Source organism: Cervus canadensis, chromosome 20 (assembly GCF_019320065.1).
Source record: "Cervus canadensis isolate Bull #8, Minnesota chromosome 20, ASM1932006v1, whole genome shotgun sequence".
NCBI classification, from domain to species: domain Eukaryota; kingdom Metazoa; phylum Chordata; class Mammalia; order Artiodactyla; family Cervidae; genus Cervus; species Cervus canadensis.
The window spans coordinates 46,158,546-46,181,056 of NC_057405.1; the positions used below are offsets into that span (position 1 = coordinate 46,158,546).

Genomic DNA, 22,511 nt, shown 5'->3' on the forward strand with positions numbered 1-22,511 from the left:
TTATAACGTGATATGCAGCAGCATATAGTATTTTAAAACGTGAGTAATACAGAGCTTTTCTTCAGAAAAGCTCAAAGTAATTTCCACCTATTATCTATTTTTCTATTACAAGAACCGTGTGAAGTAAAAAGGCATCTGTCATTAGCCTCATTTTACTGACAATGTAATTAAGACTTAGATGATGTCACCACGAACACATAAAGAAGAAAAGCCAGTTTAACTGTTGATGTGAATCTAAATTGATGCATTCACTATTTTCATAGTGTATGGAGATTCCTAAAAAAATTAAAATAGAACTAGCAATTCACTCACATATTTACCTGAAGAAAATAAAAACACTAATTAGAAAAGATATATGCACTTTTATGTTCATTGCAGCATTGTTTACAGTAGCCAAGATATGGAAGCAACCTAAGTGCCCTCAATAGATGAATGGATAAAGAAGACGTGAAACACACATACACACACACACACATACACACGTGTGTGTATATAATGGACTGCTACTCAGCCATAAAAAAAGAATAAAATCTTGCTGTTTGCGACAACCTGGATGGACCTAGAGGGTATTATGCTAAGTGAATGTCAGACGCAGAAAGACAAATGGTATATGACTTTACTTATATGTGGAATCTAAAAAGCAAAATAAATGAACAAACATAACCAAGAAGAAACAGACCTATAGATACAGAGGACAAACTAGTGGTTGCCAGAGCAGGGGGATATGAGAGGAGGGATAAAATGGTTGAAGGGGATTGAGAGGTACAAACTATCAGTCATAAAGTCAATAAGTCACATGGATGTAATGTACAGCACAAGAAATATAGAAAATATTTTTAATACTATGGTGTATAATTTATAAAAATATAAATCACTATTATACACCTGAAACAAATACAATGCTGCAAATCAACTATACTTCAATTTTTTAAATTTATAGCTTTCAGAGAAAAAAAGCCAGCTTAGAATTTAATTCTTCTGACTTTGTTCCAGTGCTTTTTCCAAAAATTAATTGTTTCTTTAAAATAGACCTTTGAATAGAATATACATATATATATATATATATATACACACACACACATATATATATAACTGAATCACTTTGCTGCACATCAGAAACTAATACATGTAGATCAACTATACTTCAATAAAAATATAAAATATACCTTTGAAGACTTTTCTCCTATTATGACCACCATTCTGAGAAAAATGAAAATGCAGAATTTGCAGTAAAGTTACCCTAGCTGATTTTAGTTATAGTCATGAAATACTGGAGAGTTTAAACTTAACAGGCATACATCCCTGTGTTTATTATAAGAGCAAGTCAAAAATAAAATTGTACTTCTGTCTGGTCTAAGGTCTAAAAGAGAGCTCCTTATTACACAAAAATGTATTTCATGGTTTCCAAACACATTTATGATAAAAATTTTATTATTAGAAGAATCGACTCAGAGAAAAACTTCATCATTGAATCAAGATAATCATAAAGGATGGGCCTGACAAGAAATATTAGAATGTTGCCTTTAGAAGTAGCTTAAACATGAGGAGCTCCGATCCTCATCAGATTCAGAGCAGTAGTCTAACCAAGTTCAGTGTAATGGAGGTTAAGTATGAGTCCACATCCTGCTCAGCCACATTCCCACTCTATGACCCTGAGCAAATCATACAGCTTGTCCAAAGGTCAATGTCCATATGTATCAGGTGAGACCTCTTCCAGCTGCAGTTTCCGGATTTTCAGGTGTTGCTTTCCCTAGCTAAACTCTGAACACAGAACTGTAATCATAAACAGCTGAGTATGCTGATTGGAGCTTCCAAAGTCTCTCTCAGAGCATCCGTGTCTTCTCATTACTGATAGTGTTTACAAATAGTTGGTCTCGTGTAAACTCTGTTCATCAAAGCCCGGAAAGCTTTTTACTGTTAGGTCAATGTCTTTATGAAGGTTGCTCTGAGGGGTATAGAGGGAATTTATGATTTTCTAGAATAAACATCACATCATTGGCATTGTCACAGTAAGATGAAATTTTTAAATAGAGAAAAATATGATATAAAATATATAAAAGATAGAAACAGACTTATAAAACTTGAAATTCTGATCCTTAGGCTGAAAAAAATTGGAACTCCATATACTGTGCTTGCAATAAATTCTGAAAAGCAAAAATGAAATCTTTTACTTTGAATAGTATCAGTTGAAACCTTGGAAAGGTAAAGGAACTCATGATCAACCTTACTGAGAACATCTTTATTATGAAAATAGGGCAACATAAGGCTGTATTTTAGTTCAATCTTTTAATCAGGCTGTGACACACAGTTTCACTGTGTTTTATGCTGGTTGATCTTCCAAGAATTTGCTGCTGGCCAGCTTCTTTTATATATATATTTCTGTTCTCCATCCAACAAGAACAAAACTGTTTTACAATGAATGAAAATAATATGAAGTTTTCCTGAGTTATGGTAATACACATAAAATTTGACTTGATACTTACATAGATATCCAGAAAAATTATATTGAATTTCATATCCCCATCATGTCTATAAGCATTTCAAAGGAAAGGATAATTTCAGGCATTCTTGGGGTTTGGCCCATCATGCCATGGCAAACCAGCACGTTGTAGACATTCATTAAATATTGTTGAAGTGAATTTATTTATTTATTTTTTTCCATTTATTTTTATTAGTTGGAGGCTAATTACTTTACAATATTGTAGTGGTTTTTGCCATACATTGACATGAATCAGCCATGGATTTACATGTGTTCCCCATCCCGATCCCCCTCCCACCTCCCTCCCCATCCCATCCCTCTGGGTCTTCCCAGTGTACCAGCCCGGAGCACTTGTCTCATGCATCCAACCTGGGCTGGTATCTGTTTCATGTTGCTCCTCCTAGTCTGTCCAGAAGAGGGCAGTGGGCCGTATTCATCGCCAAATTAAAGACTCTCTTCTCTCTTCCTCTCTTACTGTAACTCTCATTACCTGCAAAAGCCCCCTTATTTCAAGTAGTATTTACTAAGGTGAAAATACAGTGCTCTAAAAGACTCTAGTTGCTCACAACAGCAAATCAGCAATAACAAGATTTGAATTATAAAAGGATCCTGAACAGGAAAATAACTGACTCTCCCTGAATAATAGACAATGAACTCATCTTGATAATTTTACTGAAATGTTTATTTTTTCCATAATTTACAGGAGTGTAGAAATTTTCAGGAGAAGATTCATTCTTGTTACATTGGTGTCAATTGTGATTACAAAATGCAAGCATTGAAGAGGTAATCCAATCCCATTTCACTTAACTTAATGGGCTCATATGTCTTCCAGTTTATTATAAGGGCGAATAGAAAATACAGTTGTACCTTTCTCTGGTCTAAGATCTAAGAAACATCTTCTTAGTTACAGAAAAATATTCTCATGCTTTCCAAACACACTTATGGTTAAGTTTTACAATCTCGAGAAGCTAAGAGACAAAATTGATCATTTAAATAAATCATTCCCATTTATTATGGAAAATGTTTGAAATGTATCCTAAAACTTCTCATGGAACAAAACTGTGTTAGGTAGCCTCTTGTATGTCGCCAGCATTAGAGTGTCAGGTTGTAGGGGCCTGCTGTGAGGATGTTGGGGACACCAGAGCTGGGCCTCATGGAAGAATAGAAATGGAGTGTATCTTGTCATCTCAGTAGCAGGCATTTATGGTTCCTTACTGCAGTCTTCTGCCATTTTAGTGACTCAACTATTCTGGTTATTAAGCTCTTGCAGCTACCTACTAATATCGTTTTATTCTTCTTTATCTTCTCTCCATCTCAGTGATTCTGCTGCCTCACACGTTTGGCCGCCTCTTGATTTCTATTTATACTCATTTACTCCAGGAGTTTTTCGCTTTCTACCCAATCATCTAACCTGTGATTCTCTCTGTGTCTCACATTCAAAATCCCAAAAAGAGAGCCTCTAGCCTGTGCCGCCAGTCACTAGCCCTCTGTTGGGCGAAGTTTTCATACTAAGTCACTTCCACAGACCCATAGCCAAACTATGGACTGACTGTCTTGGTTTTCAAAGGCCTGTCCTTGTCCATTGTGCTCAGTCCGACTCAGTGTCCGACTCTTTGCAACCCCATGGACTGTAGCCTGCCAGGCTCCTCTGTCCATGGAATTCTCTAGGCAAGAATACTGGAGTGGGTTGCCATGCCCTCCTCCAAGGGATCTTCCTGACCCAGGGATCAAACCCAAGTCTCCTGCATTGCAGGCAGATTCTTTACCGTCTGAGCCGCCAGGAGAAACAACAGGATAATGAATCAGAAAGCATGGCCATCAAAAGGAGCCCCTCAGAGAGGGGATTCGGGTACGAAAAACATCCTGAGACTTTCCCACATGGGGAAAAAGAAAAAAGAAACTTATTCTTTCCATCTAGGAAATTGGTAGCAGTAATCTGTGGGTCTTACTTTACCTGTGAACACTCTACTTGCTTTCTTCTTCTTACAGATGCTACTGTTTGTTTTCCTTCGTTCCAGCGGCTAGAATTCCTGTATACAATAGTGTAGCAGGCTCCATTTAGCATGCTAGCTACAAGGTACCAGCGTTCTGAATAAAATGCTAATTTTGGATCTGGGGGAAAAAAAAATGAAGAAGAGAATTGTCATTGTTACGTATTTTGCAGACAATAGTCAAGTAAGCAAACCTTTCCAAAAACGAAAATGTTTCCCCTAGGAAGCAGTCCAAGTGAAACCACATTGTTAGTTGAAAGTAAATATTTTAGACCATTAGCAAGAGTGGGGCAGACATTTCTTAGAACACTAAACTCAGAGATACTTCGGTGGAAGGGAGATAACTAAGTTCTCCTAAGACAAAAATGATGTTGTGCTACAGTAGATAATATTTGGTTTTTCTTTTAAATTTCTTATAAAAGAACCAATCATAAAAGTTCTGGTCCTCTAATCCTATGGGGGTTTTGCTTTTGCTTCTCTTTTTCTAAATCCCTTGCAGTCCTTTCCCTTGGCATTCTGTGTTTTTCCAGAGAATGTTACCAGAGATGATCTGATATTTTTACGTGAATAGAGAAACTGCCTGGGTGAAGTGAAGTTAAACCAGGCCATTCAAGTCAGAGACATCAGTATATCTTAGGGTGTTTTTTTCCTCTTAAAAACAAAACAAAGCAAACAGTTTTGTTCCTTATGCTTCTGTATTTTACTTTTGCTCTTTTTTTTTTTTCTGATTATATTTGGCTTCCTTCATTTTCTTAACAATATACTTTACCTTTTAAAAAAGTACCTTCCACGAAAATCACCATATTTCACAATTCTGTAGTAATAATCAATCACTCAGTTGTGTCTGACTCTTTGCAACCCCATGGACTATAGCCCGTCAGGCTCCTCTGTCCATGGGGATTCTCCTGGCAAGAATATTTGAGTGGGTTGCCATGCCCTCCCCCAAGGAAATCTTCCCAACCCACAGATCGAACCAAGGTCTCCCACATTGCAGGCGGATTCTTTACCGACTGAGCCACCAGCGAGGCTCAGGAATACTGGCGTGGGTTGCCATTTCCAATTCTGAGTGTAAGCCTAAACGAAATGCACCCAGTACCATGCACAGCATACATGATTATGTTGACATCTTAATTCTGTGCACAAAACTCGGGGAGGCTTTTTTCTGTGCTTTAACATTTTACTATTTTTTTTTATCTTACCAGGATAAAAATTTAAATCTCAATTTTAAAGTTGCCTCCATTCCCACCATGCCCCCACCATCCCCGCAACACACAGATACACATAAACAGATACACACCTTTGCCTTTTACACACCACTTACTTAAAGGGATAGACAAAGAAATGCAGTCTGAATGGCATAAAATAAAGGGAGCCTTGGAATATTTTTATGGCTAGGCAACACTTGCCCTTTGTTAAAATCTCTCACTGATGTGGAGGACTGGTTTTCGCTGATCCTTTTGAAAGGTAACGCGTTCTTGCTGCTTTTACTGCCTCAGGGCCAGGAGCACGCCTCTGATGCTGCGTAGTTAGTGGTCAACATCACCAGTGATAAGACACCTTCCTTCTTCTGCCACACGTGCTCTCCACACTCAGCTCAAATCTCTCCACATCAGGCAACTCAAAGCCGTAACCCGGATAACCTGCCAGGAATCCTAACGCGGTGGGGTGGGAAGAGGGAGAGGGTGCAGGGGGCCACCGCTAATTTCACCTCCATGAAATCGATAAACAGCCAACAATTGTGACTCTGGGACAAAGATCCCGCAATCCTGAATTTTTAGGTATCTTGTCACTGCTTTATACTAGAATAATTTTTAAATAGATGTTTGAGGATTTAGACATTATGATATGGGCTCCCATCCGCACCCAAAAGATTGAAGTGGGAAACTGAGGTCCTAGAACACTGGAGTCCTGAGTCTACCTTGCGTTCAGGAGTCAGGCACTCCTTACCTGTGATGCATACGGGGAGCTGATCAGGGGTGGGGAAGAAGCCAAGTGACAGCCTGGGTCACTCATCAGAAACGTCTGGAAAGACCAGGAGGGTCCGGTTCACAACCTACAGGGTGGCAACTGGAGAGCAGGTCAGAGCGCAGTTCCCAGCGCAGCACCGGGGGTGTGGGTTTCAGGGCTAACGCACCATACGTGCCCCATCCCCAACCCCTTCCTCTCCTCCCGCAATCAAGCAATGGAAGGGAATCAGACTAAGCCTCAACAGAACACCTTTCTTTGCTATTAATTGCTATTTTTCAAAGACTAGCTCATAATCTAGTGGTAGAGGCCTACTGACTTAATTTTTTCCAACATATGGTATTAACATAAGTGGGAGCCCTTAGTAAACAGGGATTAAATTCCATGCAAGTCACAGCATGGCACCACACAGCATTCCAGAGAAGGCTGGTCTCACAGTTAGCTGAATGTCAGACCATTTTCCTTGTTAGTAACATTGTCGAGCAGAGAAGACGGAAAAATCAAAAGGAAAGAAAAACTCTTCATAGTCAGAAAATTTTCAATATTTAAAAATGATGAATATTAACAGCAAAGAGCACACACAAAATATTTTGAAAAGTCTTACCATTTGGTCCAGAAATGTGTTTCTTAAAAATAAGAAAACCTTTTTAAACAAACATAACTATTTAGACTGAATTTTCCCCTCTGAGTAGCAAGAACTGCCTTATATAAACACCCACACACTTGATCTGTTCCCTTTGTACCTCTGGGAGGGGTGAAAGAAAAAAAGCGTGGGAAGTTTTCCTTTGTGAACAAGCTTGTGTGCATAACCACAAGGTCGGTGGATTCTGCAGGCTGAGGGGGTCTAACCCAGAGGACCGCATCAATTGCTTTGGCAGATTCTCAGTATGAAGCCAAGGCACCTGCAGGAAAATTACCCTTTAACTTTTTTTTAGACTACATTTGTATAACATTATTTTTCTTTTAGACACAGAGAAGTGTCTCTTAAGGCTCAGTAAATTCTGCAAGTTACCTCCCCTTACTTGTGAATGCGTCTTTCAGTTCTGTTCATGGTCAAGTCTTACAGGCAAACTGGCTCTTTCCAGGCATCTTGTCTCCTTAGCACTATTTCCAAAGATATTCCAGAAGGAAGTGTTCAATCTTGCAGGTATCTCAGCACATGAAATCTAGGCTGTCCTTAATTTTCCATTGGAGACTCTTGATTTTATTCCTATGGCTTAACTTATTTGGAAGAAACTCATGAAAGAGACTGACTTGTGAAACAAACTTAAGTGTTCGGGTTGAAAACAGCAATAGCATTGGGAGCATTTCATTAATGTAACTATTTACCATGAAATTCCTAACTGGGGGTGAAAACAGTTGAGGAAACACTCTGGGAAACAAAACCCCAAAAGCTCAAGCAAGCTCCACCTGAGCCTGGAGATTCAGAGACATACGGGCAGGCCAGCCACGCTCTGGGGCAGTCAGCCCTGCTTGGTGGGTCTCTTAGTTTGTGTCAGAAGTAAGATTCTGTCCAGATTTGCCCTGACCTCTCGATGCTGCACCAGAGAAATGGTTATCGACCCTGACCATTTCATAGACTCATCAGCTTCTCCCTACCCCAGATTCTGAAGCCTGGGCGCTAATTTTGACCAGTTAAATGATAGTCTCTGGGAATAAGGCCCAGGCATCAGAATTTTTTTAAATGCTCCCTGTGTGATCTTTGGGCTTCCCAGGTGGTGCTAGTGGTGAAGAACCTGTCTCCCAATGCAAGAGACACAAGAGAACGGAGTTCGATCCCTGGGTCGAGAAGAGCCTCTAGAAGAGGGTATGGCAACCCCTCTAGTAGTCTTGCCTGGAGAATCCCATGGACAGAGGAGCCTGGCAGACTATGGGCCACAGGGTCTCAAAGAGTCAGATGCGACTGAAGCGACTTAGCATGCATGTGCTTAGATTCACACACGCATGTGATCTTTAATGGCACCCACTGCTTTAAAGCACGGGTTTCCTTGATGCACCAGGGTGATCACTGCAGAGGTGAGGTGGCATGTGCGGACTGTTACTCCTCCTTCTCTCAGTTCAGATGTTTCCAGAGTTACCACTTCTTTTTATCTCCTTTAAGTGTTTCAAATAAAATAAAATGTCATTGGGAAAAAATGTGGAGAACATTAGAGGGATGTAATCAAGGAGAGTCATGATTGAAACAATGCCCACCAGTGTTGGGATAACTAGTTTATCCCATTTGGGAGGAGGTAGGGAAAGAAACTGCCATGCCAAAGAAGATGAAATTGATCAAACACCAGTTTGTAACTATATGTTTGCAACTATGTATTTCTTTAACTGCTTTATTTCCTTTTTAGCATCAGGTGACACTCACTCATAGTTAGCCAATAGTTTAAGGAAGCAAGGCTTTTAAAAACCCTGATTACTATCTCTCATGTTTCTTCTCTTGGAGCAAACACCAACAAAACACCTGGGAGAAATCTTCTTGATCTGTTGATACCATCAGCAATTATTATTATTGCAGAAGCACATCCTTTTATGTTAAAAATCTAAGAATAAAATGTTGTTACCATGCAACTAGTGGAGAAGAAAATGGCAACCCACTCCAGTATTCTTGCCTGGAAGAATACAGTCCATGGGGTTGCAAAGAGTCAGAGGTGACTTAGTGACTAAACCACTACCACCATGCAACTAGTAAGCATTTTATAGGTTGTGTCCTCTGCCAAAGGATTTGTGTATTTTGAGGTGTTTTTCTAAAGCAAAATTATTCAACCTCACCTGAATTTATAACTTTTCTTACTTTATCCTCTTCCTTGAAACGATCTAGAGAATGTGATTAAGTAAATTAATTCATTTCCCCCAATTTAATCTCAATCACTACAATTTAAAATGTTTTAAAGATTTTTTTTCTGGCATTGGTGTGGCTGTAGGGTCAGGAAATTTGAAACTGAAAAGACAGCTGGTCATACAGACAGAAAGATGTGCTCTCAAAGATATAAATATTAAATTTGGGGTACTCTTCTAAATCTTTTATGAACTTTCCATTGCTAAAAATTTCTTCTTTGTCAATTGTAATTTTTACCTGAGGAAATAAAATAGGACAGTGATGCCATGTTCTAACTGCGCTTCTGGTTCACCTCATCAATACGGTGAACAAGAAGCATACTTAGAGTATAACTATCTCAAATGTCTAGAAACCCAAGTGAAAACACTGCAGAAAGGGAAAGAGGCCAAGGGCCCAAATAAAGACCAAGAAGCTTGGAGATAGACATCAATTCCCAGGAGTACACCAAGGAGACAATGGAACTAGGAATTTATGGGCTACTGCCTTAAGACTCAGGACAACAGAATTGAAAAAAAACTCTGGTGTACTAATCCAACACTCAAGTATTACAAGTGAGGAAATTCGCTTTAAAAGATTAAATGAACACTTGAGAATATACCACCATGAGGCGGTATTTATGTGACAGAAGTTGAGTCAGACTAATTCAGGTCCAAACTTAAGCTCCATCTCTTACCTGTGGCTTAAACATAACTTTTTGAAATTTAATATTATTCATAAAGGTGGAAACAATCATCTTTTCCAGTATGCTTGTGAAAATTTAAATACAAATTACATGTAAAACATCCAACACATAATAGTTTGTTAACAAATTTTAACTCTGCCTTTCCTCTTTAGTGGAGTAGCAAAATTTAGAATATTATCTCTCTTATAAATATTCTTTTATTTGGCCAGGCAAATATTCTTTCTGCATAACTCAATTTTAACAAACAACTGAACTTTGAAAATGTTATTTGAAGCAGCCTAAAAGCAGTTTTCTTCCAGAATCAAATATGACATTTTATATTTGTAATAAGAATCTTCCAACCTCCAAAATGAATTAAACTAACCTAAAGCTCTTGACCAAAACCCTACTCCTGTAGGTATGAGTACAAAGGCACTGGCACTTGCCTTGCCTTCAGGTAACACAGGCCTCCTTCTGGGGTTACCCTCCATGTTCAAGTTCAGCCTCAGTAGTTCAGCTTGCCTCCTTACCTCTCCTAAAACCTCATTATGTCCCAGTACTCATTTAGGGCTTCATTAAGTTTTAGTCAGAAGCCACTGCATTAAACAATTAAAACTGGAGCCAGATCTTTCCTTGTGTCAGCTCCTCAGGGCAATCTAGGCTCCCTTGGGAACTTTGGGGAATGAAGAGATGGGTTGAATACATGATAACAATCAAGGCAGCAACCACACAAATGAGAATAGTCATCCTTGAAGCTGCTACATAAAAGAAGCATGTACATAAAAAAATTTTAAAAATTAAAAAAAAAAAGAAGCATGTACAGATCCAATGCTCCTTGTTCTTTATGTCATAGGTAAGGGGCTGCAAATGTCAAAATGTCAACTATTGACTTTATTTTGGTTGCATGAGTGAACAAAGAGGAGAGTATAGGAATGGGTTAAACAAGAATCAAGACCCCAAGATAACTTAGCTTTTTAAAATTATTATTCAGTTAATGACATTTCAATAAGAACATAGTTGTAGCTTAGTTCTGAATCTAAAACCATAAGATTTCATGAAAATCAAGTAGAGTGACAAGGAGAATAAAGGGAAACACATAGACTCAATTGTCTTGAAACGAGAGAAAATATTTCTCCATGATGAAAAAACATAACTAGTAGCAGGGAAAATTGATCCAAAGATCTATCTGAAAGTATATTTAGTATGTCATTGGACTTTAAAGATGAAGAAAGGGTTTTTTGAGAATATAGGTTAAAAAATTGATGTTAGTAATATATTAGTAAGATAGCATCAGATGTTCCCTTAAAAAAATTCAATGACAGAAGAGACTAGAGTAACACATAAAATATACGCAAGTAGAGAAAGTGTGAACCAGCTAAACTGTCCTTTAAGTACAGAGTAGGCCAATAACTTGAATACGTAAAAATTCAGGGAATAGGATTCCTGAGAACTTTTTCTGAGAATACTACTAGAAGGTAGATTCTGGGCAAGCAGGAGTTGATTGACAAAATTTCAGCAGAAGAACTGAGGTGAGCACATGACTTATTTCATTGCATAGCTATTATGAAAAATTTCAGATCCATACAAATATACAGACACTATGTAATGAGTCCTATGTAACCTACTATCCCACTTCAATAAGTATCAATATTTTGCCAATCTTGTTTCAACTATCAGCTCCCCCTTTTTGTGATGAAATATTTTACAGAAAACTCTAGACTTTCTGGTAATTCACATATAAATATTTCAATGTGCATCTCAAACTGGTAAAACATAAACCAACATGGTATTATCATGCACATAAAAATGAACAGTTCCTTGAATAACCTCATTTCCATTTAATACTCATTCATATTTCCCTAAATATCTCAAAGATATCCTGTGTCTGTTCGTTGCTTGCAACAGGATACAAATAAGGCCCACATGTTGTTTCTGGCTGTTATTTCTCTTTTATTCTCCTTTTTAAAATGCCATTTGTTTATGGAAAGCTGGGTCATATGTCCAATAGCATGTCCTATATTCTAGATTTACTTGGCTGCTTTCTCATGGTGCTAATTAACTTGTTTTCTTTTGCCTACTTTTCCTTGACACTAATAGTAAGATCTTGATTAAATTCAGAATTTATTTTTTTAGGAAACAGTATTGTACAGGTTGTACTGTACTAACTCTTTTACTGCATAACATTAGGAGGCACATAATATGTGGTTGGCCCATTTTGGGGCTTCCCAGGGGGCTCAATGGTTAAAAAAAAAAAAATCTGCCTGCCAATGCAAGAGGACTTCCCTGGTAGCTCAGATGGTAAAGCGTCTACAATGCAGGAGACCCAGGTTCAATCTCTGGGTCGGGAAGATCCTCTGGAGAATGAAATGGCAACCCACTCCAGTACTGTTGCCTGGAAAATACCATGGATGGAGGAGCATGGTAGGCTATAGTCTATGGGGTCAAAAAGAGTTGGACACAACTGAGTGACTTCCCTTTCCCTTCACTTTCAATGCAAGAGACACAGGAGATGCGGGTTCAATCCCTGGGTCAGGAAGATCCTCTGGAGGAGGAAGTAGCAACCCACTTCAGTATTTTTGCCTGGAAAAATCCCATGGACAGAGGAGCCTGGAGGCCTGCAGTCCGTGGGGTTGCAAAGAGTTAGACATGACTGAGCGACTGGGAACAAAGGGCTCATTTTAAGGGATGCTGAGACAGATGAGCAGCTTTGAGCTGCACGCTCTTCATCCATCCTGCCTTCACCTAGTAGTTCAGAATTCATTATTTATTATCCAGATCCATTATGTCATCAGTGGCTGCAAAATAGTTATTTTATAATGCAAAAAGTTCTACAAAAAATAAAATAATAGTAAAGTATAGAGGTTTAAAATATATGCATTCGGTTCAGTCACTCAGTCATGTCCGACTCTTCGCAACCCCATGGACCGCAGCACACCAGGCTTCCCTGTCCATCACCAACTCCTGGAGTTTACTCAAACTCTTGTCCATTGAGTCAGTGATGCCATCCAACCGTCTCATCCTCTGTCGTCCCCTTCTCCTCCCGCCTTCAATCATTCCCACCATCGGGGTCTTTTCAAATGAGTCAGTTGTTCGCATCAGGTGGCCAAAGTATTGGAGTTTCAGCTTCAGCATCAGTCCTTCCAATGAATATTCAGGACTGATTTACTCTAGGATGGACTGATTGGATCTCCTTGCTGTCCAAGGGACTCTCAAGAGTCTTCTCCAACACCACAGTTCAAAAGCATCAATTCTTCTGTGCTCAGCTTTCTTTATATATGCATTAAGTAATAGCTTTTTCATGTACTCAAATAACCGGCACTTAGAAAATACCATGGAAAAAAGAAAACATTAGACTAGTGGCAAAGAAGAATGCAGATGTACAATATTTGCAAAACTTAGGTAAGGAAATCTAAAAATATCCTTAAGTGATGAAAGGTAGCCTTGAATAAATAGAAAATACATGGAAAGCCACCCCATGTTCTCAAGACAGGTTGATAATGGCACAGAGTCTAGTTCTGTAGATCCGGAGTGGGGCCCAAGATTCCGAGTTACTTCTATCTTGCCTTCCCCAGTGTAGCCTGCCTTCTGCTTTAGAGTTGTTGTTCTCAAGATGTGGTCCCTAGAGCAGCAGCAGCAGCATCACCTGAGAAGTTCTTAGAAACTCAAATTCTCACCCCCAACCTGTCAAATCAGACACTTGGGCTCAGCAATCTACATTTTAACAAGCCATCCAGTTGATTTTTGGCACACATTGAAGTTTGAAAACCAGCACTTCTAAAGTTTAAGTTGCATAGAATCACCTAAGATCTTGTCTAATGGCAGGCTTGATTCAGTAGGTCTGGGATGGAGTCTGATTCTGCATTTCTAACAGGCTCCCTCATGATGCTGATGCTGTGGTTTGAATGCGACATTTTCAGGAGCAAAACCAGAAGACCAACATGTTTCTAACTTACTCAAGGCCAGCCTGTCCTGTGCCTGCCACTGTCATCTTTTTCTGGGTATTAACGCTAAAAATATGTCACTTTCTCAATAATTTGTTTATTTTAAACCAAATTAACTCATAGCAGTGTGTTCCTCTCAAACCAAATTTAACCTAAAATCATTAAAAATGAATCTCAGGCTTTGGTGGAGCCAGTTTGGAGAAGTAACTATTCAGCATCTATCAAATCATTCCACAGCTCATTCACTGTTTACTGAAATCAAGAGGTAAATGTTATTAAGAAAAATCTATGCATAGGGAGATATTTGCATAATCTATCTATAAATTCAATGTACCGCTAATCTCTCATTTAACAAATTCTGATTTTCACATATTAGTGTTCAGGATATCTTACTTCATAATGCCCATAATTTGATTGGCTTCAAACAACCAACATTTATTTAAGCTCAGGGGATTTTGGCAGGACACAGTGGGGACCCCTTTATATTATCTGCAGTCTGAGATGGTGTGGCTGAGACGTCTGCATAGCTGGTATGACTTCACTCAGACCATAGATCTGGGATCTTTTTCCTGGCTGTTTGTTGGGTTCTCTGGTTCTTCTCCATGTCTTTCTGCTGAAGCTGGAATGTCCAAATGACTTATTCACTCAGATTCTTGGTAACTAACCTAGAATGACTCAAATAGTTGGAGCTGGCCAGCTATGGTCTCCCTCTGTCTGTCTCTCTCCACTTGGCTACTTTAGCCTTCTTCAGGGCTTGGGACTCTTCAATAAGGTAATTGCATTTCTTACATGGTGGCTTATTTTTACCAGATTGAGCATTGCCAGAGACCAAGGCATAAGCTGGAATAGTTCTGCAACCTGGCTTCACCTCTGCTACATATTGTTGGTTCATTAAGGGGCAGATTCAAGGAAAAGAGGAAAAGACTCTATCTCTCAATTGGCGCCATTAAGCCATGTTTAATCTACCATGGTTAGGTTTTATTGCAGTGAAACTCAGACGCACCAAAGTTGTACCAGAGACAGTTTGGCTAGAATGAAAGTAAATGCACCACAAAATCTTCTTAGAAAGTTCTGGCTCATATTGTCCATGATTAGCATCTCTTCCTAACTCTGATTTCAGTGATATCACCTTGGTAACTTGAAATTACAACATAGAAATGGGCAAACACTTCAAATAACCACTTTTTTTTTCAGGAACCAATTGTTACACATTTGTCACACACCATGTTTAAAACCCAAACAATATTACAACCTCACAGCCCCCACCTCCCACTCTCCCACCTACACACACACACACACACACACACACACAGATGCAACCTGACTCTGCACCTCCAAGTTCCCAAGGATATGTGTCAGGTCTTAAACCTATAGGATCCTTTCCCCAATTTGGGATAGTGTACCATGGTAATAAGGAATTCAGCCCCAAGATTCTCCAATGAGGAGGCAAGGACCCTCTATGGTATAAGATGTGAGCCACAGCCTAAAACACGGTACCTCTTCCTTAAATATTGATTCCACTCATAATATATCTATATACTTAAACTAATGTGGATATATTATATAATAGAATACAAAATTTGCATTCTGTAGGAGCCCACTAAAGTGTTTTTAGTTTCTTATAAAGTCACAAGGTAATAAATGAACTTTAAGGTTGGGAAAAAGTTCTAACATATAATATTAATATTGTTTTTGCTGTTTAGTCACTAAGTCATGTCCAACTCTTTTGTGACCCTGTGGACTGTAGCCTGCCAGGCTCCTCTGTCCATGGGATTTCCCAAGCAAGAATACTGGAGTGGGTTGCCATTTCCTTCTCCAGGGGATCTTCCTGACCTAGGGATTGAACCTGGGTCTCCCGCATTGCAGACAGATTCTTTGCCACTGAGCCACCTGGGAAGCCGTATATAATATTAATTTATGCCTTTATATCAATAGTCATAAGTATAGGTGTGTGTGTGCTTGTGTGTATGTGTACATGTGTATTTTTTAATGTAGAAATAAGCCCAAGAAGGCAAAAGTGCCTAGAGCCCACAAGAGTCATAATACAGCTCTGACTCCAGGGGTCTACTTTCAATGCATAGTGGAAACATGGGAAAAGCTCTGAATTTTTGGCATCACATCCTTTCAATGTGTTATTTTTGAGAACTGATGTCTTCAGATTCCAAGGAAATGAATTTTAAATGGTAGCATTTCATATATCCTTGGAAGGTAATAAGATAGATTTACTACGAGGATTTCTACCAACTACATCGCAGATCCCACTGTGTGGAAGTGGGAAGTCTGTTAATAACAGAAGTCTGTTAAGGGGACCACGCTCACTCACAAGTCACCACTTCTCCCCCTGAATTCCGTGACTGTATTTACATAGTGGCAGAACTTCTTGCATGAGTCTCACTGTTAGCCATCGAATCTTAGAACCGGAAGCCCCCGAGCCCCACCCCCAACCCCCAACCAATACAAGAGCACATTGTCACCATCTTTGGCCAGTCACTCAGCATCAGTTTGAGCACATGATACCTTGTCATGGCTCAAAAGCTGCTGCCCTTTGTGTTATTGTCTGATTAAGAAATACTAAAATGGAAGAAAACGCCAAGATACTCAGGTAGCCGTTGATGCAGGAGGAAGATGTCTGGACCCCGCGAGTCAGTGATGGTGGGTGAGCTGCACGTTTTGGGCGGTACCCATAAGCATCATTGTGGTCTCCTCATCCTCCGGGCGAAGGTCCAGACCATCCTCTACCACCCTGTGGAGGGTGCTGTAGTGTTGCCGATTTTGGTGGAAGGAATGGAGCTCCGAAGCAGCCTCCCAGGCCGCAAAGGTGGGCATGGGAAAGACATCTGGCCTCTTGTTTTCCAAGAAGCATTTCAGGTTTCTTTCACTCAGCTTTTTGGCATAATCCACGAATGTGTTTTCCAACTGCTCCTTCTCCTTCTGTGCATATGTCTTCCAAAAACTCAGCTGAAGGTAACTAACTTTAGATCGGCAGCGAGCATAACATGTGGTGAGCAGAGAGAAGAAAGATGCGGAACAAATCAGGAACCATCCTAGAATCTTAGAAAGAAAGAAATATTGAGCACACCAAAAGCAAAGCCACTTCTCACAGAGACAGGGTAGTGTTGTTGGGAAGTGTATGGCTAATTTAATAGCAGAAATTAGTTGACATCCTTCATCTTAATTATTAACAAGTTTTGTTCTTTGTTTTTTGTTTTTTTATAGTCAAATAAAGTTAAGGTTTACCTAACCTCTGTTCTCTATCCTACCCACCATCGCTGGTATGCAAAGAAATACCCAGAAGGCAGGCAAATGGAAATAAGCAAAAATATAGATTATCAAGAACTGGAAGAACCAAGCCCTCATATAGTACTAGCTTTACAGGAAAGAATTCTGTGTGTGAGCATATTACTAGTTCCTTAGTGGAGTATCTTCAGGCATTGATACGTGGATGTTCATGACCAGTGACTGATTTTCCCATGTTACATTGTTTACAGAGAACCGCAGACCCTCCCTGAGAGAAGTGTCATCACCCATTACCCTATCCTGTCTTACTATAAAGCAAGACAAATGTAACACAATAAGGAAACTGAAGCTATAAGAATTGGAAGCTTGCGTAAAAGCCACGGGGAAAAAAATGAACTTTTGGACATCAGTTCTCAAAAATAACACATTGAAAGGATATGATGTGAAAAAAAAAAAACGGGATGAATTTTTTGGCCAACCCAATATTTTTCACAATTGGAGTTACTTTCATATGTGAACAACTAACAAAGCACTTTCCAAGTTTCTCTTAATATTTTAGTTAAATGGCCCTTTAGTATTTCTCAGCAGATGGGCCTATTTGAACATAAAAATAACAATCTGCAAATGAACCCCGGCTGACCGTAATAGAACAACAAATAAACTCCAATGCTTATTTGGAAACCAATGGTTTCCAAACTCTGACTCAGACTATGGAGGTCATTGTGCAGGATCTCAGACCTCACATGAGTGCCAGCTCTGGGTTGGCACCAGTTGGGTTTAAATCTCAACTTTCACTTTTTTACAGGTATTCTCTGTGCCTTTGATTCCTCAATTGTAAAGTAGGGGTTACCCTCCTCAGAATATAATTTAGAGGATTAAAATGAGGTGATGTAGAAATCCACGTGACTCAGTAAGTATCAGCTATTAGCATGAGCTGCTATTTTTCAATCATATCCATGTCTATATGTAAAGGCCTTCCTGAACTTAGGGTATCTTTCTGACGTGATTAAGAAATGAGGTACCGCTCCCATCATGTGACAGTGCTTATATTTACTTTAGTCACTTGTGGTTGGTTTTACATCAGATCTTCCTCTTTTCTCTTACCTCTGTCTTTTTCCACACAGCCCATCCTCCTGTAGGCCTGTAGGCCATCTCACTTCAGTATCTAAACCAATCCTGCTGAGTTGTTCACAGTTTTATCAGCTTCAGGCCCACCTCCCCTCATTGCGTGGCCTTAGCATCAACTTGCTTTCACTTGAGTGCTGAGCACTGAGCCCTCTTGTTCTTCCCTAATTCGTGGTACCCAGGATCTAACTAGACTTGATGGATGGTCCCACCCCACCCCTCAATAATACACCATTCTGCATGTGTCTTCTCCCTCAAACCTTGGCATTTTTCTCATCAGTTTAAAATACTTACTGTGTGCCAGCAGTTTTATGCCCGTTTATGTCCATCATCTCTGTGCTTCCAAGGGTAGGTGTTATTACCCCCAACTATGAGGACACTGGGGCTCTCAGGGGTCAAACAGTAGCTCTGGGTCACATTGTTGGTGAGCAGTAGAATCAGGATTCAAACCCAAGGCTAGGCAACTCCAAGACAGAGTTCTTGCCACTACTCTACCTACCCGAAGGACGGCAAGCCAGCCAGCTGGACTTCGTTCCTCTGCCCCACCCATGGACGTGGCACTTTTTCCACCCCCGCCCCCATGCCCAGCTGTGGGTCCGGAATGTTTGCTGCTCTTGCCTGTCGGAAGCACTGCGGTCAGCACCTGCTGTGATATAGCTCCCTTTGTCCGCATCTCTTATGCATCATCCCCTAAGGACTCAGCCCCAGGTCCTTCTCATTCCTCTGAAAAGTAAACAGGTCAGTGTACCCAGGCTCAGCTGTGGCAGGACGGGCATGATTTCCTTATGCCTGTATTTAGAGAAGGAAAAGCTCACCCAGTGGTAAGTGCTTGGAGCCGCTGCTACCTGAATGGGGCTGGTACCCGAGGACACAAATCATAAATCACTCATTGCATCATCACATTTGTAATTAAGACCTTCCTTCAGCAAAAGAAGGAAGACGTTTGGCAGCCTGGCATGCTTTTGTCTAAAATGTGCTTTGTGCATTAAACAAAGGTTTTGTTGGGGAGCATTTTTAGGCTTATTAGTTTATGAAGAGAGTCTGAATATATTGCCAACCAGTTTGGGAAAGATTTTTGCTTTGCTGTGTTGTTGAAAAGGCAAGTCTATATTGAAAAAAAAAAAAAAAAGAGCTAAGTCTCAGTATTTTCAGCGCATTTATTCTTTAACAAATAGCCTTCCTGACAGACTGTGGACCTGTTTATCTATTCCTATTGCTTGTTTTGATTTGTGAAATGTCATTCCTGCTCCTCACAAGTAGGAATTCAGCCTTTTCCTGAGGCCAGGGCCAGGCTCACATCTGGATTTGTGCTCACCTCCCTGAAAGAATGACAAGCTACTTCCTTGTATCAGTTAGGTAAAGCTACAATTTCCTTCTGTTAAATAAAACAATGCCCCAAATCTTGAGCTCTGAAGTAATGTAAGAAGAACATTTTAGCTATAGAGCACAGAACATAGGAGGAAAACTCCCTGGAGAATATGGTCCTGTTTCACTGAAGGCTATTTAAAGTCTGCCAACACCCCATTTTATACAGGAAGTTCTTTTCCATCTTAACAATATTTACACATAAAGATAGCAATTGCCAGAAATCATGCAATGGAATCTCTACACTAATTATATGATGTGCAACTTTGAAACGTATTAGCTCATTTGGTCCAGCTGTATTTTAATGGATGTATGCTATGTATGTATGTGTGCATTTCTCTGAAAAACCAGTTTGAAAATAATTAATAGAAGGCAGTAATTTCTAATTACAGCTTTGCCATTAACACTCTATAATGAGTTAGTGTGATGCATCATTTACAAAGTCAACCCAGAGAGATTGTCTTAAAGTACTTAAGTGTTTACAGATGTCTAACTCAAGAGGTGATTTTCTTTTCAGAAGTGGAAAAGACAATCCAGTCAGCAATTTTGTTAGCCATCCAACCTCTGAAAAGCTTTTCCTGAGACTGTCTGAATGCTGCACTGCATTCCAATTTCCAGAGTTTCAGAATGTTCTGGTAGGATTCAGGCTCTACCCTGGCTGAATGGAGTACAGAGAGAATACTTCAAGCTCACGCTGAGGGGCAGGGGGGTGTGGGGGAAAGGCACCTGTGTCCCTTCTTACCTGAGACTGGGCTTGCAGCGACAATTTCAGTTCTTCGTTGTCTGTGGGAGTCATGCTGGTTTTTCCGCAAGATACCTTGTAAAGTTCTTTCCAGCACTCTTCAGGCTTGCCTTTGCAAATCAGATCGAGAAGTCTTGGACTTTGGGTCCCGCTCATTGCACATTCATAAAAAGTCCCATTGAGCAAAGCCACTGACAACCACATCACTGGGGCCACCAGTGAACTCAGAATGATCTGCCCGAGGACGGAGAAGAAGCGGCGGTTGTGGCCCCTGGGGAAGATTTTCCTGGGATTCACACAGCAGCCTGTGAAGAGTCTCCAAGACCTGTTGTTCAGAAAGAATCCCAGGATCAGTAACACCCAGGCAGGAGCAAACAGGAAAGCCAGTCCGTAGATCACATTCTCAGTGCCGCAGGGACACTTGAAAGCCACTAGTGAAAAAAGACGCTCACCTCCCACGGTCAGCAGAGCCATGAAGCTGTAGCCAATAACAGTTTTCTGGTTGAGGATGAATTTTAAGAACCCCTGAAAAGCATCCATGTTGGAGATACACAGAGGGAAAACGCTTTGCTCGTATTTGTTGGCAGAGCTGCTGTGGCAGTGGCCGAGGGTGGAGCTCTTTCTTCATTAGAAACAACAGTCCTCCTTCTCAGACTGAATTCAGCCAGATAAGGAAACAATGTCATTCCCTAGGAATGAATATTTCCCAACGGTGTTCAGATAATGCCTCCTACTGGTGGATGTTAGGCCATGAAACAAGAGCCAAAACACTGAGAATAGGAGTAAATTCACAGTGAATAGCCTCCACTTTTATGTTATTTCCATGTGGCTTGGATTGAGAATCAGAAAGAAATTCCGACTGTTACAGATAATAATAGTTTAGGAATTTTCCATCCAAAGGAATAAACATTAGCAGAAATCGGGTTTCAGCCAATTGGTTGGGAGCCAAATCAAGTCTCCAAGCCTAGACTTTCATGATAGTATTTTTCTCTTGTTACTTAAAACTTTTGCTACTTTGACTTAAGATCTGGAAGCTTCATTTTACATCCTCTTTAACTGATCTGTGATTTTATCAAATTTTAGGATTTGGGCTGTTTGAAATTTATATGGAAAAGTTCAGGGAGAGTTTGAGTTTTGAGTGAAAGACAAAGTGAGAAGGGTCCTCCTCATTTCTTTCCTAGACTATCATAGTAACCTTTTAATTGGTATTTCTGCCTTTGACTTCATGCCTACCCCCATTCTCAACCCTAAATTCGTCCTCTATGCTGACACGAAGGAGATCCCTCTAATGTAGAAATGCAGTTCCTCCCTAGCCTACTCACACATTTGGGGCTCCCTGTTGCCCACAAATTGATAAATGCGAACTTCCCCTGAACCTCATCATGGTATTCTGTGCCCTTGACATGTTCCTTCTATCTGGAATATACCCCCCACCCCATGCCCCGACACACAAACACATCTGACCTTATCTACCTGGCAAACACTCGCTCAGTATTCATAAACAGTGTAGAAGCTTCTTCCTCTGTAAATATTTCAAGGGTTACTTCCTAATATACAACATTGTACTTGTGGAGCTTATCATAATAGTGCAGTTATTTATTTAATATCTATAGCTTCTTTTTAACTGCAAGCTCCTATAAAACAGGAACTACATCTTAATAAATTTTGTGTAAAGATGATGTCAAACACAGAATAAATGCCTATTCAATAATTCATTTTTCAAATAGTTGTTGAATTCCACTGTGTGCTAGGCACTGTGCTAGACAGGCAGTGCTCAACGTGTACTATCGAATGAATGAATGAATCATGAAACTTTTAGTACTTCTAATTATGTACAATTTAAGGAAACTGTCTTCCCCTCGGTTCTACACTGCTTTTAATATGAAAATTAATGAAATCTCTTGAAAGACAACAACAATCAAGCTGACAAATTTCTGTTAATAAACCTCAGTTTCCAGGTCTGTATGTTTTGTGACAAGAAAGTCACTTGGACTAGAAGCCAAGGAACTAAGTTATAGTGTAATCCTAACCATGTCATTTTACTTCTCCGAATCCCAGTTTACTCATTTGTGAAACTAGAGGTATAAAAGAAACAGTCCGCAAGGTGACCTCTATCTCTACGTTGTCAAATTCTTTAAGCTCTTTAAAACAGCGGACTTTCTTGAAAAGCTACTTTAT

General features: G+C 39.9%; 2 protein-coding genes across 4 annotated transcripts in view; one reads left to right on the forward strand and one right to left on the reverse strand.

Moving 5' to 3' along the window:
* Window positions 1-22,511, forward strand: part of TRAPPC3L (trafficking protein particle complex subunit 3L) — a 66,929-nt gene that overhangs the window by 37,338 nt on the left and 7,080 nt on the right. The window lies entirely within an intron of this gene.
* Window positions 14,821-21,103, reverse strand: CALHM5 (calcium homeostasis modulator family member 5). Of its 2 annotated transcripts, XM_043439080.1 has the most exons (3): window positions 20,786-21,103; window positions 20,334-20,658; window positions 14,821-16,915 (listed from the first exon to the last, which is right to left on the reverse strand). In XM_043439080.1, the coding sequence occupies exons 1-3, from the start codon at window positions 20,959-20,961 to the stop codon at window positions 16,508-16,510; spliced, it is 909 nt and encodes a 302-aa protein (XP_043295015.1). In that variant the 5' UTR covers window positions 20,962-21,103; the 3' UTR covers window positions 14,821-16,507. The 2 variants fall into 2 exon arrangements, with proteins under 2 accessions (XP_043295015.1, XP_043295014.1); XM_043439079.1 differs by having other exon boundaries at window positions 20,334-21,096.

Excerpts from the sequence above, each read along its gene's own strand:
- CALHM5 (XM_043439079.1), bottom strand. The coding sequence starts at position 20,873 with ATGGATGCTTTTCAGGGGTTCTTAAAATTCATCCTCAACCAGAAAACT. Across the intron at positions 16,916-20,333 it reads CGCTGCAAGCCCAGTCTCAG|ATTCTAGGATGGTTCCTGAT; the intron begins GTAAGAAGGGAC and ends TTTCTTTCTAAG.